The sequence below is a fragment of the Amia ocellicauda genome, chromosome 23, assembly GCF_036373705.1.
Source record: "Amia ocellicauda isolate fAmiCal2 chromosome 23, fAmiCal2.hap1, whole genome shotgun sequence".
Classification (NCBI taxonomy): Eukaryota; Metazoa; Chordata; class Actinopteri; order Amiiformes; family Amiidae; genus Amia; species Amia ocellicauda.
This window is the reverse complement of record NC_089872.1, coordinates 7,029,254-7,049,685: the sequence shown is the minus strand read 5'-3', so window position 1 is coordinate 7,049,685 and position 20,432 is coordinate 7,029,254. Positions and strand designations below refer to the sequence as shown.

Below are 20,432 nucleotides of genomic sequence, written 5' to 3'. Positions count from 1 at the left end.
TATTGGAGTAGAACCAGCCCACCACCTTTGCCTGAATCAGCAGATCAACCTGCCTCACATAAAAAAATAGCCAGGCTGAGTCCATTTAACCATGGTCATTAGCTCCCTGAATCCGGACGAAATATACAACCCAGCAAATCTTCTTTCCTCTGGTATTGCTGCACTGAAAAGCCACTATAATTGAGGCCCCAGAAAGAGGCTTCTGGTGAATAAATGCAAGTGTGTCTGGGAGTGGGAGGGTGTGAACTGTAATCCTGGCAGCTCTGTAAGGAACTGACGCTCTCAGATTGTCAGTGTTTCCACTTTCCATTTGGCCATTATTTCCTTTGAGAGTCCCTCCCCCCTCCTTATCTCCTCACCCATCCTAAAATTGGAAATGAACAGGAATCTCAAAATATGAATTCAGTGCTTCAGTGGGCCAGCAGGGCAGCGTGAATTTATTCCTTTTTAAATACTAAATATCTTGGAACAGAAAAGGCATTTGATGTGATTCAGATTTTCTGAGTTTTAAAGGGACCAGATCAAGTGAAGACAAAGATGTCCCCAATAAGCAACTTCTCATTTGTAACCTTTCTTAAAGTGCTAAGTGCGGGTTCAGTGCCCTACAATTAGTTCTTCAACACTCAACATTTCACCAATATGAGTGGGCTACGAAGGTGGGAACAGAAAGGTTCTTGCTGGACTCAGACATGCTTAAATGTCACGACTGTATTCACATTGTGTCAAGTGTTGTCTCAGATGGAGATTGTGAAAACTGCAGAAGCGGGATTACTCAACCTGTTTTCACTGTGGTGTGTGTCCATGGTAACTGGCTGAACACACGCTGAAGGCGGAGCAGGACCAAGGACAGGGACTTTGTTCATGTATTGAAACTGACATTGGAGGGCTATATATTCAGAACTATATACATTAGCAGTATTACAGACTTTTACAATATATCTGTTCTGGTATTTTCTGCATTGCTTTGCATGTGATATCTAGAATGGATTTTAAAATGATTGGCTCCATCTTACCCCAAAGTGAACTCTTATACACTCCCAAAACAAAACTATTACAAACTTTACATATGGTTATTTGTTCACATATTGCAATATGACTTTATTTTTTCAAGTAAGCATTAAATGCTACATTAAATATATATGATTGTGATGATGTAGGTGATGATAATCCATCCATGCATTTTCGAAACCGCTTATCCATGTGGGTCGCGGGGGACGCTGGAGCCGATCCCGGCAAGCATAGGGCGCAAGGCAGGAATACACCCAGGATGGGACGCCAGTCCATCACTGGGCAAGGTGATGACAATGATTGTTATTATTTCATTAGCTGAGTTCCAGTTTTCCACTCCCGTTAACGGGTGTTTCCCACTCCTCCAGTGGTCTCTTTAGATCTACATGGTAGATATGCTATATTTATTTCTCATATCACACACAAGTGCCAGATCTTTGGCAAAACAATAACATCTTAAGATTGTGTTAAACACTTTAAAAAGCGATATGATGTATGATCCAGTCATGCTTGTAACATCTTTGGGTATTTGGGTATCTCTGGGTATTTTTACAACTTGAGACAATGAGAACATTCAAAGCAAAACTCCAGGGCTCTCAATTTGAGTTAAGAGTGCTGGGCTGTGGGGTTCCACCAAAGGTTGCTTATCAATCATTAATCAACCTCGATGAACCGTGCACTTGTGTGGTGAACAAAAATCAGGCTCGGAAGAAGACAACGGGAGACAAATTTGTGCCGCTTCAAAACACACAGGTTGAATCAATGAGAAGCAAAGTATAATTTACAGTGATGTCCTGTTACCTGCTGCTATTTTCCAGAAAGATGAAAATAAAATGCCCTCAAACTTAAGTGGAATTGTTCCAGAATCTACATTCCAAAATGAGTATATCCCTCCAGGGCTGGACTGGGACCAAAAAACGGCCATGGACTTTTACCCAGCGGGGCGACAGCTGGTGAAATCTGTGTCCCAATAAAGTGTGGTCCCGGGGGGTTTGGTGTTGGCGATGTGCGGTCTGGCCCACGGCCCACATGGGAATCGACCGGCCAGAATTGCCCAATGGCTTGTCCGCCTATGTATCCCACAGTTTTTCACCTGTTGCAAGCCATTCCTTCACATTTTCTGTGATAGGTCACCCAGGGTGGCATCATCTGCCCCGGGCAGGAAGCTTCTCACAAAGCAACACATCACAAATGTGTGACAACAGACAACCCAGTCACGGGTTATAAACCTAATTGTGTGTACTGTTCCGCCTCACACATGGGGAGACAGGAAATGCTAGTAAGTAACCAATGCTAGTAATGCATAGCTTGCCAAAATTACACTGATTGAAGTTGCATGGTGTTGGTTTACCTGCATAATAAAACGATTAATAATAAGAAAATTATATATATATACACTCACCTAAAGGATTATTAGGAACACCATACTAATACTGTGTTTGACCCCCTTTCGCCTTCAGAACTGCCTTAATTCTACGTGGCATTGATTCAACAAGGTGCTGAAAGCATTCTTTAGAAATGTTGGCCCATATTGATAGGATAGCATCTTGCAGTTGATGGAGATTTGTGGGATGCACATCCAGGGCACGAAGCTCCCGTTCCACCACATCCCAAAGATGCTCTATTGGGTTGAGATCTGGTGACTGTGGGGGCCAGTTTAGTACAGTGAACTCATTGTCATGTTCAAGAAACCAATTTGAAATGATTCGACCTTTGTGACATGGTGCATTATCCTGCTGGAAGTAGCCATCAGAGGATGGGTACATGGTGGTCATAAAGGGATGGACATGGTCAGAAACAATGCTCAGGTAGGCCGTGGCATTTAAACGATGCCCAATTGGCACTAAGGGGCCTAAAGTGTGCCAAGAAAACATCCCCCACACCATTACACCACCACCACCACCACCAGCCTGCACAGTGGTAACAAGGCATGATGGATCCATGTTCTCATTCTGTTTACGCCAAATTCTGACTCTACCATCTGAATGTCTCAACAGAAATCGAGATTCATCAGACCAGGCAACATTTTTCCAGTCTTCAACTGTCCAATTTTGGTGAGCTTGTGCAAATTGTAGCCTCTTTTTCCTATTTGTAGTGGAGATGAGTGGTACCCGGTGGGGTCTTCTGCTGTTGTAGCCCATCCGCCTCAAGGTTGTACGTGTTGTGGCTTCACAAATGCTTTGCTGCATACCTCGGTTGTAACGAGTGGTTATTTCAGTCAAAGTTGCTCTTCTATCAGCTTGAATCAGTCGGCCCATTCTCCTCTGACCTCTAGCATCAACATGGCATTTTTGCCCACAGGACTGCCGGTTACTGGATGTTTTTCCCTTTTCACACCATTCTTTGTAAACCCTAGAAATGGTTGTGCGTGAAAATCCCAGTAACTGAGCAGATTGTGAAATACTCAGACCAGCCCGTCTGGCACCAACAACCATGCCACGCTCAAAATTGCTTAAATCACCTTTCTTTCCCATTGAGACATTCAGTTTGGAGTTCAGGAGATTGTCTTGACCAGGACCACACCCCTAAATGCATTGAAGCAACTGCCATGTGATTGGTTGGTTAGATAATTGCATTAATGAGAAATTGAACAGGTGTTCCTAATAATCCTTTAGGTGAGTGTATATAAACCAATATCTTGGTTTAATAGACAATGGTAGGTTTTTTTTTTTTTTTATAGTGAAGAAGATACAGGAATAGTATTTTATACTGTTAAAATGAAATTGATTAATACTTAATTTAAATAAATTACTTCTCGCGGTTGTTATTGGAAAAAAATGCAGTCCATTTGGCTGACTATCATCAGCTTAGTTTTATGGGATGCCTTTTTTCACTAGAAAGCGTCTGCAGTAAGCATGCTTTTAAAAATGGCCAACGTCGATCTCTACACTTTAGGACTACCGCATTACACAGAAATATTACACATGTCTAAGGTTATGAAAGAAGGGAACAGACGAATGCGCGTGCGCTGTGCGGGACTCACGCGGTGTGGCAGTGCGTGCCTGGAGACCGCAGTTGCTTAGCAACGCTCAGAGGCGTCCGTCGCGCGCAGTCCTGCTCTGCTCGCGGTGGTCATGCAGCAGCGCGCGGAGAGGAAGAGAGTTCCCCGAGCTTTCCAGTAAGTATCACTCCGCGCAGTGCGACATCGCTGTGCACAGGGCTGCGACAATGCGATCGATAATTGACTAATTCATAACTAATTGTCTAGTTACAGAATACGACTCCAGTTGTGTGTCGTCATTTTGTATTTTAAACCGAAATTCATTAATTTTGTTTGCAAGGGCATTGTTTTTGTTAACCCCTACAATAGTTAATAGTTTCCATAGTTAAAGGTAACGGATGCATGCGTGGCGTGATGTCATGTATGTGTGTAAGGTAGTGACAGGTAGTTAAGGTATAGTAAACACCACACAGACCTTGCTTAGCTAGTATAGATAGCTGTAGAAAATGACAGCTTTTCGGCAGTCACTGAACAGAAAAGAAAGTAATGAAACAGTCAGAAAATAGTTTAAATGTAACTGTCATAATGATGATGATATGTATGTGTGTGTGTGTATATATATATATATATATATATATATATATATATATGATACAGCTGGATGAGGGCCTCCATAACATGTTTCCACTTGTTAGCTTCCCTTTTCCAAGTTACGCCTGCAAAGGTTATGATTTCATATTCCCATCGTTTATGTGTTTTTCTTTTTTTATCTCTTGGGATCAATTTGATAGTTTCCTTTGTCCACCTTTGACCTGTTCCTCTTGTAAAGCAATGATTTTTTTATATATAGATAGACTATCGGTCAAAAGTTTTAGAACACCCCCATTGCTCCAGTTTAAAATAAAGTTTAGGTTAAAAAAAAAGAAAAATAATGTACATTTCAGAGTTATATACTGTGTTACTACACCCTCTTAGCATTATTTGGCAGTGTTATGTGCAGCTCCTGTGCATAGAAGTGTATTCCTACAATGCACACATCGTTTGAAAGCTTATTGTCTTGGCTACCAGTGTGTTTCACTCTCAAACACATCCAATTTACAGTTTCTGTGACACCCACTGCCATTCAGAGCCCAGGGGGTAAACACACAGTCTGCTCTGGGTGGGGGGGGGGGGGGGGTGGTATCATTCAGACGGTCACAGATCACTCAGTTTCAATCGGATTTCTTTAGAAGTTTAGAACATAGATCCAGTTATGTAAAATCGTTGTGTATTAGTACACTGTAAACAGTTTTCCATCTTGACATTTTGAGCTCTCGACAGGTGTGTGTTGCTTCTACCAAAAAGTGGATGATCTTGTTTTGATCATTAGATTGTCTGGTTCCAGAATATGTCATGATTGTCAATATTTTCTGACATCTTGTATTCCTACTCAGACCAAGTATCCCCCACCCCACCAAGGGTAGGCGCGTAAATGCGGGCGGGGTATAAAAAACACAATTTTCACATCAGAGAAGCTTCACTTTGTTTGAATGCGGAGAGTCTCAAAAAATGATTTATTTTAATGTTTTAGAAATTATTTTAGAATTGAATTTAAAAAGAAAAAAATTATTTAAGTATTAAAATTTTGTACGTTTTTATTTTTGAAATTGTAAAATACTCATCCAATAAAATGGTATTTCATGGGATACCAAACACTTGGCAAACAACACAACAGAGAAGAGTACACATGGGATTAAAGAGAAGCACTTTGGATTTGGTGCCCTTTTAAGGGTACCAGTGGGCTTTGTGAGCTTAAGGGGCTACATTTTGTTAAACAAAATAATTCCATGATTACTTTTTAATCTCCAATTGTTTGTTCTATGCTTTAATTTCAGAGTACAGTGAGACATTAAACTGCATAAATTTCAAGAAAAACTGAAAAAAATTGAGGTATTTTGACCGGTAGTATATAGTACAGTGGTTATAGGAAGTTTTCACCCCCTTGGATGTTTTTACATTTTGTTGTGTTAAAGAAGGAAGTTGTGTTAAAGAATGGTGGTGGCAGCATCATGTTATGGGGATGCTTTACAGTTGGAAGGGACTGGGAAGCTTGTAATACTAAATTGAGTTAAATACAAGGAAATCCTTGCTTCAGTCTGGAAGAAACCTAAGACTGGGAAGGAGATTCACCTTTCAGCAGAACAATGCACACAGTCAAAGTGACACTACAATGGTTTATAAACAACAAGTGAATTTAACCAGTCAACGATTCTTGAATCTGATTAAGAATCTGTGACAAAACTTGAAGATGGGTATCCACCAACGATCCCCATCCAACTTCACAGAGCTTGAAGAATTTTGTGAAGAATGGGCGATTATAACCTGTTAGAGACTTACCCCATAAGACACACAGCTGTAATTGCTGCCAACGGTAGTTCTACCAAGTATTTATTCAGGGCGGTGAATAATAGTTTTTTTTCATTAATGGTTGTTTCACAATAAAAAACTTAATTCCTTTTCAAAGTGTTGAGTAGGTTATGTAAATCAAAGAGGGAATGCCATTTAAATGTATTCAGGTTGTAATACAACAAATTCTAAATACTTCCTATAGCCACTGTATAGTCTTACATAATAAACAGACAGGTCCCTTTTGTGCTGGAGCATTACACTGACTGTTATTTGGAAATAAAGTCTCATTCATGCAGAATGAAAAACTCTGCCATGTATACTTATACAATAATGATGGGGGAATCTTTCTTATTTAAATTAATCTTTCTTATTTCTTGAACCTTTTATCAGTGCCAATACTTACAGGATATTTGATGAAAAGCTACCGGAGCGATTGGAACTGAATAAACAATGTAACAATGAACCCATTCAGATGACAAAGTCTGAAATAAGCTTACAAAAAACCCACAATGTACCCCAGCCTTACTACGCTAAATTCATAAGGACCAATGTCAGAAGCCTCAATGCACCCATATTTCACATGGAAACAGACAGTACGATGTCTGAGCAGGTATGTTTAGTAATGTGTGACTTTGTGCTTGACAGGTTCTCATCTTTGTCCTGTTACGTGTACCTGATTGCCCATTTACTATAACTTTCAGCGTATTGATGTTTATAGGCTACTTCCTAAAGGTGTCACTACAAAACTATGCTTGAACACAGTGACAGGAAATTCCTGTCTATGCCCAGAACTTTCACCTGTTGCTTGGAGTTGTCTTAAAACAAACACTGTGACACCCTTCACCTCTTGATCTGTTTTGAAACGGACACCACGCAGGACAGCACAGTCCTCGAAATACTAAACTCTGATTCAGGGATAATTGTTCTCAAAATATTCCTGTGATTTTCTACTCTACTCTACTCTGGACAATACAATAAACTGCCCACCCCTACCCTTGTGTCAGACAGATTTATTTTATTTTCACTTTGGGTATAACAGATGTGTGTTTTTTTATCAGAATATTAACATTGTCTTGAAACATTATAAATAAATAATACTACAAAAACACAATAGTAACATCATCCTACTTTGTCTCAACTGTCAGTTCAATTGGTGGCCCAGTGGATCAGAACAAAATATGAAATGCTCCCCATCGTATAGCAAAGACAGCACTCAGAGGAACGATTTCCAGCAAAGACAACAGTTTTATACTCCGAGCACAAGACATGGAAACAACCCCTTTAAGTCTCCATCCTCAGGAATAGGTAGGCTAAGTGCTTAGTATCTTGCTACAGTCTGGTGCATTAAATTAATACTGAATGTTACATTATTATATTTGTTATGTCTTTTGTGTGTTTGTACTGTATGTTGTGCTCTATTCAACTTAACAAACAAGTACAAATCATAAAACCTGAAGTTTCTTGGTTCTCTCCTGATCTTATTGTATAAGTAGAACATTGAATGTTAGTGTTTGTAAAAAGTATAAGTTGAATTAAGGCATCTGCTAATTAATGTAATAATTAACACTTATAACAGTGTAAGTACTAGGAATATAATTATTTAATTAATTCATTCATTAATTCATTTTCTGAGGCAAATCCCTGTGACTGCTGGATAGTTAGATGAGTTTATACTCAGAATTATAAAGAATTTTAAAAGAGACATTTACTACTTCCCCAATAGAGAAGGCATTCAGAAATGCTCCTGCCCACTCATCTCTAGAGTAAATTTGGAGAACTGCATCTGAGATTTAAGGTGGTAATGATTTTACAGGTTTTAATTTCAAATTGAAATGTTACCCCTTTAAAAAAATCAAATCCAAATGTTTATTCCTCCAAAAAGTCTTGGATTGTTCTGAAGTTGAGATGTACTTATTTTACATTATTCCACAGGTTAACAATCAGTGCAGGCAAATCCTAAGAGAGATCAGGATAAATTAGGAGGAGGTACTAAAGGGACTAGCAGAATTAAAAACAAATAACTCACCTGGGCCAGATGGGATATTTCCAACAGTACTTAAAGAAATTAGGGAAATTATTTATAGGCCGCTAAGTCAAATATTCCAAATGACTTAGAACAGGAGATGTGCCAACTGACTAGAAGACAGCAAATGTCATACCAATCCACAAGAAAGGGGACAAAACTGAGCCAGGAAATTACAGACCAATCAGTCTCACCCGCATCACCTGTAAAATGTTGGAAACAATGATTTGACAGAAAATAGAGGAGCATCTTAATGAAAACCATATTCTTGGAGATAGTCAACATGGGTTTAGACGATCATGTCTTACTAATCATGTCTTACTAATCATGTCTTACTAATTTATTAGAATTTTTTGAACATGCAACTGCAGCTGTAGATCATGTGAAAGCATATGATATGATATACTTAGATTTTCAAAAAGCTTTTGATAAGGTTCCACACAAAAGACTGATCCTCAAATTGGAAGCTGTAGGCATTCAGGGTAATGTAAGTAGATGGATTATGAACTGGTTGATGTATAGGAAACAGAGGGTGTCGATTAGAGCAGTTGTTTATAACTGGAGTGAGGTTGTTAGTGGAGTTCCACAGGGATCAGTACTAGGGCCTGTGCTGTTTCTAATCTATATTAATGATCTGGACTCTGGGATAGTTAGCAAACTTGTCAAATTTGCAGATTATACTAAAATAGGTGGCTCAGCAGATACAATCTTGGCAGCACAGGCTATTCAAAGGGACTTAGATAATATTCAGTTGTGGGCCGACACCTGGCAGATGAAATTCAATGTGGACAAGTGCAAGGTAATACACGCAGGTAACAAAAATGTCCACTATAATTACACTATGGGAGGAATAGAACTAGATGAAGTATCGCATGAGAAAGACCTAGGAGTCTATGTGGACTCCTCACTTTCTCCATCCAAACAGTGTGGGGAAGCAATAAAAAAGGCAAACAGGATGTTAGGGTAAATTGTCAAAAGTGTAGAATTTAAAACAAGGGCAGTAATGTTAAGACTGTACAATGCACTAGTTAGACCTCATCTGGAATACTGTGTACAGTTCTGGGCACCACACTTCAAGAAGGATATTGCTGCTCTAGAGGCAGTTCAGAGGAGACAAACCAGACTTATTCCAGGTCTGAAGGGAAAGTCCTACTTGGAGAGACTGAGGGAACTGAACCTTTTCACCCTGGAACAGAGGAGACTACGTGGGGACTTGATCCAAGTCTTCAAAATCATGAAGGGCATCGACCACATCAAACCAGAGGAGCTTTTCCAGATCAGCAGGGACACACACACCAAATGGAAATTGGGCTACAAGGCATTCAAAACGGAAAACAGGAGACGCTTCTTTACACAGAGAAGTCACAATCTGGAACAAACTCCCCAGCAATGTGGTAGATGCTGAAAATTTGGGAACATTCAAAAATAGACTGGATAGGATCCTTGGAACACTTAGTTATTAATGGACACCAAACGAGCACGATGGGTCGAATGGCCTCCTCTCGTTTCTAAACTTTCTTATGTTCTTATGTTCTTACATCTAGGCTCTGTACATTGTAGGGATACACATTATAAGCTGTTAACATACATCTGACAGAATTTGCCATGGATTTGGCGCCTGCAAAAGGAACATTTTTAAAAACTAATACATTTGGTTAATTAGTCAATTGTGAGTCCCACTATATGAAACAAATGTGACCTAAACTAGACTGCCTTTCTTTCATAGCTAAAATCTTATCAGATTAAACCGACTCCCCTAATTACGTTCTTGTCTCAGGCATCTCAGTAATTTGGGTTCACTCTCAGAGCACCCTTTGTTTTATGTAGTTATTTTCTCAGTACTACCTGGCCTGATTCCATTGCAGTCTGTAGGAATGCAGCTCTCATACACTATGAATTTTATTTTAAAGGTGGAGTCAGTACGTAACTAAATTCATGGAGATCTGTACACAGGTCATCCACTTTACTTGAAGACAGTATTCTTGTCAAGCAAAACGGAGGGTGTTGGCTTTTACCCCCTACAGTACTCATAACAATAGATTGTATGCATTGTTCTTTTTACATTTTGTTGATAGTCCACACCACAAGGGAGCATAATGTGCTGACGTAAGAAAAGGTCTGGATTGATCAGCCAGCTCGCACCATTTGCTCATGTGTGAGAACGCCAATAGGAGGCCACAGATTGCTACAGCCCTTCTGGGAAGAATATAAACTTTCCTTTCTAAAATATTATAGAAATTCTTTACATTGCCATTTTTCTTCCTGATCTATTTATATCAGGAGAACAGTAGATTGTTTAAGGTTATTCCCAGTGTTTAATAAATATTTATTAGAAGTATATACACTGAAGGCCACACATCAGCCTATATAAATAGGTCTTATTTCCAAAGTGACTGAATGTAAATCCAGTAGTTACATGTTCTTATAATTTGCTCCTCAGAGATGGGTAAATACAGCTGGCACACCACAATGACAATAGTACAGTGCAGAATGGATAAACCCACTATATCTCAGACTTCCAAAAGCACTTTATGGTTAATGCTCAGCAAGAATTGAGGAAGCCTGATTTTTATCGTAGCCAGAACACCATGTCTAGCATCAGTACTCTTCTGAAAAGTGCCAGGGGGTCTTAAATGACCACAGTGAGTCAGGACCTCAGTTTTATTTCAATTTATTACCATTTCTGGTCCAGAGGAAAGAGTGACCCTTGGTCCACTGGTCCACTGTCCCAACTCCCACCACCAATCTGACTTTCCATTGAGGTCTCTCATGGAAACCGATGGAGAAAAGTTATCTGGTCCCAATGAAGCCTGCCTGAACCATTTTGTACCAGCAGCTGTGTGAAAGTGTGGCACTATCCACACTGCATCTGTTATGTGGCAGGGGCATTTTGATGTGAGGAATACTCAGCTGACATTAATAAGACTGCTGTCGGGAAGGGACATTTTTTAAATACCCGATACTAGTGTCTCAGCAGTGATGGCTGCTTTTGGGATGACAGTGTTGTTGTGCCAGATGTGTGTGTGTGTGTGTGTGTGTGTGTGTGTGTGTGTGCGTGTGCGTATGTCTGTGTGGCAGAACATGACACAGAACTTCAACATCTCCCCTAGTGACTGCAGCCGCTAGATCCCACTCCTACAGAGAATCCATGGTATGCGCTGGAATGTCCCATGAGGGGTAAAAATAGACCACCATTTGGGTACATAGTTGCCCAACAAGGAGAGGTTTCCATTTTTGGCTAGTTGGTGTTGTTTTATAACAAAGTGTAATAATTGTGTAAATCTTGTAAGTCAACTTGGATAAATTAAATAAATAAACATTTTTGTATTTTGTTGTAGTTCCAACAGTGAGTCATGTAGCAACTCCAAAGGTTTTGCAGGAGCGCATGTCTTTCATTCATCAGTATGATTCAAGAAAGTTTGAAAACCAGCAATATCAGGGAAAGGTAAGGATGTGGGATTTTGCGGTATGTCATTGCCACTGTTTGTTGCTTATTGTTTTTAATCTACTATTGATATGAAAAACGGATCATAGCCTTTACCTCATTACATTACTGTACACTGTAAATGTTTCTTATGCAATGATGTCTTAATGATGTCAATCTAACTGTTTTTTAAACTGCTTCTGATATCCCTTCCCTCAGGGCGAAAACAGGAACTGTAATTTTGTTCCTGTAATAGTACAGCGCAGTAGTAGTAGTAGCAGTAACACTTCGAGAGATGCCTCTGTGACTCGTAAAAGCTCAGTTCATTTCAACTGGAGAAAAAACAATTACTGTACATTCGTTTTAATTGCCAGCTGGCGCGTTGAAGTAGGGTTGCCTTAGCAACGCTGGAAAACTTGAGTTTCCCCACTTTTTTTTTTTCCTTCTTTTGTTGTTGTTTCTCATTCGTCTCTCGTTCGACCAATGGAAAAAGCTGCACATTGTTTCTTGTCCCATGATCCTTGGCCTAGATATGTTTGCACATTTTGAATCTCTAATAGAGTGTCCATTTCCTTTAGCCCTGAACTGGTTCTGTCATATCTCAACAAGGCTTCAGTTACACTTATTTTAGTCTTACACATCTGCCTTCACAAAAGTGATGATAACGCCTCCTGAGTGGCTCGCTTGAAGCCCACTGATCTGTAAATAAATATATATATTTACTTCTTTCTATGGCCCACTAGCAGTGCATGCAGTATGCAAATGTGGTACAAGTGTATTTTATAAAAGTTATTTTACTTTGAATTTGCTGTACTGTGAATGCTTTTAAAACACATAACTAGTGTCATGGCTTCAATGCAAAACAAAAATCATCATCATCATAATTATAATAATAATACCACTGCAAGATCACTGAATATATTTTCCGACTGCTCTAATCCAAAGGAAGACAACCTGAGGAGACTACAGGGAGATGATCAGTGTATGAGGGCCATTCAATTTAATTGAAATGTTTGCTGGAATATGTCCAGTCCAGTGGAGATGGCGAAGTAGAGGTGATTGTTGAGGTTAATGAAAGGAAAGCAAGTTTAGACATTATGGTGAATTCCCACAAATCAGCAAAAACACTTTGTATTCAGAGGCAGATTAAACTGGAAGATAGTGGGAAGAGCTGCAACATACTGCACACGTGTAATATTCGATGGCTGTACTGAATGTCATTATTAATCAGGTTCTCAGAAGTATATACCGCCTTTCCTGTAGGTGCCAACAACATTTCTCTTAACTAATTTAGCTGTCTTGTAAGTGATCTCAGATGTTAATTGTTTAGTAGTATTTTATTTAGCCCATGGCCACAATTTTTTGCTTCACATAGATTAATCAATTACAATTCCGTTTTAAATGTAGAGCGCTTTAGTTAAAAAAAGTGCATAAAAAAAACCTGTATCCATAGAAACCTGATCTGTGGGGGATGAAATCTAATGTGACTCGTACACGATTGCAATAGAATCAGACACTTTTGAGGGATAAATGTTGAATAGATTTAAAGTGTAGAAAATGCCCCCCCCCACACCCCTCCCCATGACATTTTTTTTCTTTGAGTTTGGTGTACAGCCTCTGTTTCTTTTCCTCCTCTACATCCATTACATGAATACAGTGGTGTGACAGAGTATCCATTATTTGTTGTCCCCCCCCCCACCACCCTCTATCTGTCTCTGCCTCGGCTGACAGCCAGGGGGGTGGGAGAGGGAAGCAAGTGGAATTCGTCCAGGCCTTGAACTAATAAATGAGCTCGGCCACAGCTGCAGCTCCAAGCTCTGCTCGCTGTTCCCTGGCTCATTTCGAGTTTGTTTCCCTTTTCCAGCGTCACGGAGCCTTTGTGTGGACAGAGATAAAGCCAGCGAGTGGGCTTAGGGCTCCCAGTGGAGCAGCAGCATTCCTGAGCACTGAGAGGTCAGGTTCTCCACCAGCGCAGCAGAGAGTGGAAAGAGGAAATCAGATGACCTCACCCGCGCTCGTCTCACTGCGTCACCGGCAGATGTTGAGCACTGGAGCGCCCTTCTCAGAACCAGGCCTCAAGGAAGCGGCTGGGCCCTCGCCCAGAATCACGGCCCAAGAACGAGCTCAGCTAGGCGTTCCTCCGACAGCAGGTGTGGACAGCGTTCCTTCCAGAAGGGAGGAGGGTCCTTCTGTTTCCACTCCAGTTGCTCCTGAGCTGAATCTCCAGGACAGAGCCCATAGCTCACATACCAAGATAAGGGCTCTCCCCTCGGCCACGGCAGTGATCGGGCCGCCTCCAGCCCATGTGCAAGTGGACAGGCTTGTTCCAAGCAGCGCCTGTAACCACAGACACCAGCTGACACCAGTGGGCAGTTAGATCGAACACTGAGAGCATTTTTGATGACAACAGCTGCAATGCCATTTGATCTGATCATTACATTGTAAATGCTTTGCTTCTCTATTATGCCTGTTTCTCCTTTCTCAGCAACCATGCATTCATTAAAAGGGAAAAGCACCACAGAATTTCGCTTCTTAAAATGCCCATAGTGAGGCTGAACTAGAACGTAACCATTTTTGTACTGTAACACAAACTCTCCAGAGTGTTTTGTTCGTTTGTTTCTTTTTTAAATTTGGTTTTAAACCCAGAAAATATAAATATTTTGAATTGGGAGGTAGGAGCATTATTGATAGATCAGTATGGCAGTATAATGTTTGTTTTTCTTACCGTTTTGTGCATGATTGTCTGATATTTAGTTCCAATAATCAGATTTGGTTCATGCCAGATGGTGTATATACCTCGTGCCCTGACCCCTGAGTACTCATGCACCTGTATGCTGTTACAGTAGTTTTCATTTGCTACAGGACTGGAGAATAAAGTAGCTACAACAATCACCAAGTAGGTCAAGCAGGGCAACAATAAAGTAAGTACGGAGGAGGCACACATGAGATCAGTTCAAGGGGGCTTCTTGTAGCCATGGAAACAATGACATGCTGAGATAACTAAGTGCATTGCTGGATGGATTTATACATGCGTGTTTGATTTTTATTAAATGTTTACTAAAAAACACCCCAACAAATAGTGTAAACGGAGGCTGAAAATTAAATCTTGTGATAATGCTGTTAGAGTTAAGAGCTGTATGCTGAATAAAATATACATGTGTAAAATAAGCTCTTCCTTGTCTTTTTCAAATCTGGCTCTGGATTTCAGTGCTATGAATGAGTGCTAATTTTTGCCAGGCACAAATCTGACCAGTGTGACTTAGGGGTTTCTTTCATCTGATGTTGAACTGAACAAATCAAGTTCAAGTATTGAACCACAGAACTCGGAACTTCTACCCAGTAGAAACCCCCCACCAAGAACTGGTTTGTGTTTTGTGATTGGTGGGTGGGCTGACGTTTTGATTTGATCCAGGCCTAGATCGGTGTTGAAATCTTATCCCTTTTCTACCAGCAGGATGTTTGTCCTTGTGTCACTGATTGTTTAAAACAAATGGCAGCAGAACATCTTAGCAGATTGATAAATTGCACCTTGTTTTAATGGAGGATAATACTGAAATATATTTGTTCTGAATTAATTTAAAACAGTGTGATTTAGCTGAAATCAGCATCTGTTCTTTATGGATGGAACAGTTATGAACAGCTTTGCTGTTTTTTAAATATGCTTGTTTACTTTTAGTAAAGTTTCTAAAACTAACATTTATATTTTGATAAAACATGCATGTTGCCTTACATAAAGGTAAGCTAATAATAATAATAATAATAATAATAATAATAATAATAATAATAATAATAATAATAAGGTATGACATTTATTGTGCAAATATCTGGTGTGTATTTTTCAGAGATTTCATTCAATTACAGACTACTTTTGTAACGTTTCAGAATGAGAAAAAGTGGAGCCAAGGAAACCAAACCAATTACTACTGCATAGACTGTTTTGCATGGTTATTCATGTTAATTGTTTATAATGTACTGTGCCTACACTGTGTTGCATAATGAAGTACTGTATTATGAGTATCTGTAAACTCTGCAAGTTGTATTGAATAAAGGCCTCCGCCACATAATTAAAAAAACAGGGAATGTGCAAATTGGGAGTGTTGTAAATTAGACGAATCATGGAATATATTTTCTAAACATAATTCGTCCAACATCTGTTCTACATTTCAGTCCCAAATACCATTTACAATATATTGTGTGTGTGGTTAGTTTTAACACCAGAATTGTATAATATAGTTGTCCTCTTGAAGTTTTTTGCTCATAATTGTGCCATACTTGAAAAATTGTAACATTGTGTGGACAAACCTCCTTCAAAGGTTGTCCCACTAAAACCTGTCTTCATTATCCGACAGGGATGAGCTGTCTTTTTATACGACTTCCGTGAGCTGCTCCTTTGAGAAATCACATACATAATTCCTAACAATGGAAAAAAAAATAGCCAGTCGATATCCTCTACACACGCAGTGCATGCAACCATTGTAGGTTTCTTTATTAATGCATATATCATCCCATACAGACGGGAGTTTTGAACAGCACTGTCTGTTAGTATGGTAAACGTTATAGCCTCAATGTCCTCATCGGGCTCCTCCTTTGTGCCAACAATGTGCAAGCACGAAAAAACCTTAGTCTTCATAACGTCCCGTCAGAAAAAAAGACTTCAGCAAAACAAAGCTGCCCAGTAGTATGACGGCAGCGCAGATCCCCGCAGTTCTGCGCCGATGTGCACAATCCCACCGCTCCCATTGGTGCAGCCGCGCAGACCGGCAGACAACACATTTTACTGGAGAGAAAATGAGCCCGTCCTGTCCAGTGTCCACCACCTGTACAAATGTGACACCGGCAGCAGCCACGGCTTCGACTCCATCCCGTACAATAGGACGCCTCGCTCGTCTGCACTCCTGCAAAATTAGTATTTTATCTTTTCAAACGCTGGGGCAGGAGCCAGGCTGGCCCCGTTGCTTGGAAACTAGGCGCATTTGGCACAGGGATTTTTTTTTTCTCTCCCTCCCTCCCTGCTCTTTAATTTTGCATGTAACTGGCCCTGTGCGAAGGGGGGGGGGGGCTGCTTGCTTGCTTGCTTTCTCTCTCTCTCTCTCTCTCTCTCTTTCTTTCTCCCCGCCCCTGTGTGAATCAGTGCAGCAGCGGCGTTGCTGGTGTAGCAGCAGCAGCAGCAGCTCGGGAGGCAGGCGGTGCGGATTCCTCCAGTCACTCCCTGCGACTCTCAGCCCGGCTCGGTGTGCTCTTCGTGTGCTTCCTGGGGGGCCCAACCGCTTTCACGTCTTCCTTAGACGGTAAGTCAGAAAAAGAAAAAGAAAACCACTTCAGTATGTGTAAAAACCGAAATACGCATCGGGTGCGTTTCCCGTGCTGGACTGGAGTTGCAAAACCGACCAACAGCTGGTGTTGCTATTGGGGTAAAACGTCTTTCTGAGCTCTGTGGAGGAGGGAAAACGGGCCCCCTTTCACCTGTATGAGCACAGCGAGGTGATGGAGACCGTAAAGGGTGGTTTGCCGCAGAAAACAAAGCGGGGAGTTGAATATGCATCCCCTTTGGCTCGGGTCTCTTGTTTTCCTGCCCAACACAGGCTTGTTTGTGTGTGCAGGCGGGCGGGCGTGTGATTGAGCATCACTGTGGGGGATTGGGGATGCTGGCACGGAGGTGTAAGACAATCGCAACATGGACGTTTGCAGAGCAGGCTCCGGGCTGTGTAACGGTACGGTGGGGCAGACGCAGGCGTGGCCGAGCGCATCTCAGCCGGAGAGGGTGATGTTTCCACAGGGCGTAATGATAGCGTCTGTGGCTGGAGCTGCTGGGTGCGAGTGTGTGCAGGAAAAGAGGCTTATTTTTCCTGCAGGCTCTGTTGCTGCTCTTCGGTGTAATTGGGTACCAGCAAAGACAGTTTTCTATCCTTTTGACCTTTCCGCAGTCGTGCGAGTGATGGTGCGGCTCACGTATGTTATTATTATTATTATTAGCGTTTGGATTGGGGGCTGCTGGGTCTGCGGCGTTTTTCATTGTCTCGCCGCAGATCCAGTGCGATACGGGGGACGCGTGGGCTGCATCCCCGGGATCACACATTTGAACTACTGAAACTGCTGCCGTGACTAACAGACGAATTGAACAGCTGCGCCCCAAATGCAGCCCCTCTGTCCCTCCCAGGCGTGCAGTTTCCACAGGTTGCAGCTCTCCCCCGGGACTGTGCAATACTAGCACCCCGCCCCACTGGGTAGAGAAATGGCTTCGATCACCGCACACCTAGTTCAATAATAACGATGATGACCCCCTGGTCTGTCTGCTTCTGAACTGCGGCGCTGGCCGGCTTTGGGAATGGCAATGCGACGGTGGCATCCTGGACGTGACACAGTTTTGTTTTATAGTCCTTGGCATGTTTTCTCCGCCATGCAGGAGGCGTGCTGGGTAAAAACATTGCAGCGCTGCTGTAGTGCTCTATTGCGGTCAGATGGAGTCCAGCCTGCGGCTCTTCAACATTGGTCGCGATCTCGTAACGCAGATTTCCGCAGCTCTGCGCCGCTCCACCAATGGGAGCGGTGGAATTCTGCAGATCTGCGCAGAACTGCGTTATAACAACGCCACCATTAATTTGACGCTACAAACAGCGGTAGGGAGGGGGTTATCACCAGCCGTGTTAGTCTTTATAGAAGCAAGGGATTTTGCACAACATTATAACCACGCACAGCTTTAAAACCATTAACTGCAATATTTTGTTGGGGGGCAAATGATCGGTGGGGTGATTGCACACTTTCAGAACTGCTGTGTCAGTGTCGAAGCATTTCACATAGTCTTACTGACGGATTTATTATTACGGATTTTTATTTTTTATTTTAACTAAGGTAGCCAGGAATATAATTATTTGACGTACAGTGGTATAAAAGATAAATACAACATTACTGATTAATTCCCCTTTTTGTAAGTGGATGTCTGCGTGCATGTGACCTTCAGAATATTGCAGCTGTAGAACGCCCAGTCAGATCTGCACCTGCTAATTATTATTAAAGCAATATTGAAATGCATGCTCCGCAGTTATCACAGGTTATTCAACAAAACAGGATCCCTAAACTAACGTAGCACATAGATGATGCCATTAGTGGTCTGTAAAACACAGTTACGCATGCAGCACAAACTCAGTGTCAGTGTGATGAAGATGGTGCTGGGTGACATGTTCCACTTTCTCCATGCCTCACCCCAAGCACTGTTTTTTGCAGTTTTTCATGGTCGAAGTACAGATGCTCGCGTTTCTGGGAGGGGATGAGGGCGGATCTGTATGTGGAGCAGGCCTCTGGACAGCGCTACTCATTGACCAGGCCTCACAAGACGCACTGGGTGGAGTTGAACCCTCTTCTCTCAGGAATATTCCTTCTGTGATGTGTGAGAGGCCATTCTTATCCCGTTAATAAATGGATGTAGGGTCAGAGCATCAATGTCGCTTCCTTTGGATTTACTTTGAGGCTTCCGTCAACTATCAGACCAAGATTGTTAGGCCAATGTGTGTATGGACACACACAAGTGCAAGCATGATTATATGAATATAGTTATACATGTACATGCATGAAAGTTTAAGCATTGTTGGCTTCCCTGGGAAATGTGTTGCTTTGATAATTACTTGAAATGTATTTTTGAAGTCATTATTTATCAAAGTGTAACACATTTGTAACAAGTTGTCAACACATCAGAGGAACAATGTTAACATTTTAAGGAATATTGTTAATAAGTGGTTCACAACTATTCCCTACCTCACAAATCCCAAACACAAACCAAAAAATGAAAATTGTTGGTCATGGACAATGTCTTCAATGTAAAATGTAAGTATGTATTTCAGAGAAAACAAATTATACTACAAAATAAGTAAATTAATGAATTGTGCTTTGTTTCAGGGAAGTCAAATATTGTGCATTTAGCACAGTTTGTACCCAGGAGCAGTAATCAGAAAATGCCTTTGGTCTTCAAACAGCTAAGATCCTTGCATGACCTTACAAAACCTGTGAATCACTTGTAGATTGACTTGTGCCATATGGTGTTTGTACTTTTTAGTGTGACCTTCCTCACTTTGGAGTTGGTAGGAGATTGCCTTTGAAGTGAAAATGAAGATAAGGCTAGTGTGATTGAATACAAAAATGTACCAATGTCTTGCCCAAAGTTGTCTTACCTCAGCAAGAGCTTTTTGTAACTAGGCCTTGTTTTTAAACATTATATTGTTAGGTTATACTGTAGTGTTGAATGTCATGTTGTGCTTCACATGTTTTTTTTCCCAGTTTAATAAAAAGTTTGCTTTTCACAAAGAGAAAATGTCTGTTATAATCATGTTACTGAAAGAGCAACTCATTGTGAGATTTAGGTAACAGATGCCAGTTATATTGTCCCCTGAAGATTTAATTGCATGCAACTCATCTGACCTAACTTTTCACTGGTTATCCTTCTGTAGCTATGGCTCTGCAAGAATCCAGTTGAGTTCATTCAGGACTTGTTATAGGCCACATGTTCTCACAACGCTGATCAAAATAAGTCCACTAAAGACCCTTCCTGGCTTGGATCCCCTATTCTGCCCACCATGAAAGGGCTTTAATCTTTGCGAAGTGGGGCACATTGTCACAAGTAGCCTACATTTTAACACAAGACCTGTTTCTGATTTGTG

The 20,432-nt window shown here is 41.1% G+C and overlaps 2 protein-coding genes across 3 annotated transcripts in view; both read left to right on the top strand.

Moving 5' to 3' along the window:
* The first annotated feature begins 4,051 nt into the window (after positions 1 to 4,051).
* On the top strand, positions 4,052 to 15,322 carry LOC136719319 (uncharacterized protein C2orf73 homolog). 2 transcript variants are annotated; one of them, XM_066697218.1, is made up of 6 exons: positions 4,073 to 4,126; positions 5,824 to 5,878; positions 6,728 to 6,947; positions 7,483 to 7,642; positions 11,699 to 11,805; positions 13,649 to 15,319. In XM_066697218.1, exons 3-6 carry the CDS (start codon positions 6,810 to 6,812, stop codon positions 14,159 to 14,161), a joined length of 918 nt encoding a protein of 305 aa, XP_066553315.1. In that variant the 5' UTR covers positions 4,073 to 4,126; positions 5,824 to 5,878; positions 6,728 to 6,809; the 3' UTR covers positions 14,162 to 15,319. The 2 variants fall into 2 exon arrangements, with proteins under 2 accessions (XP_066553314.1, XP_066553315.1); XM_066697217.1 differs by lacking the exon at positions 5,824 to 5,878 and having other exon boundaries at positions 4,052 to 4,126; positions 13,649 to 15,322.
* Positions 15,323 to 16,932: 1,610 nt separating this feature from the next.
* Positions 16,933 to 20,432, top strand: part of sptbn1 (spectrin, beta, non-erythrocytic 1) — a 103,697-nt gene continuing 100,197 nt past the window's right edge. Inside the window, exon 1 of the mRNA XM_066697215.1 lies at positions 16,933 to 17,072. The gene's annotated coding sequence lies outside the window, so the exon portion shown is untranslated. The remainder of the gene's footprint in view (positions 17,073 to 20,432) is intronic.

Bases quoted from the DNA above. Each gene is read 5' to 3' on its own strand.
- LOC136719319 (XM_066697217.1), top strand. From the start codon at position 4,083: ATGCAGCAGCGCGCGGAGAGGAAGAGAGTTCCCCGAGCTTTCCA. The intron at 4,127-6,727 runs GTAAGTATCACT...ACCTTTTATCAG, and splicing joins AGAGTTCCCCGAGCTTTCCA to TGCCAATACTTACAGGATAT. The intron at 6,948-7,482 runs GTATGTTTAGTA...CTCAACTGTCAG, and splicing joins ACAGTACGATGTCTGAGCAG to TTCAATTGGTGGCCCAGTGG.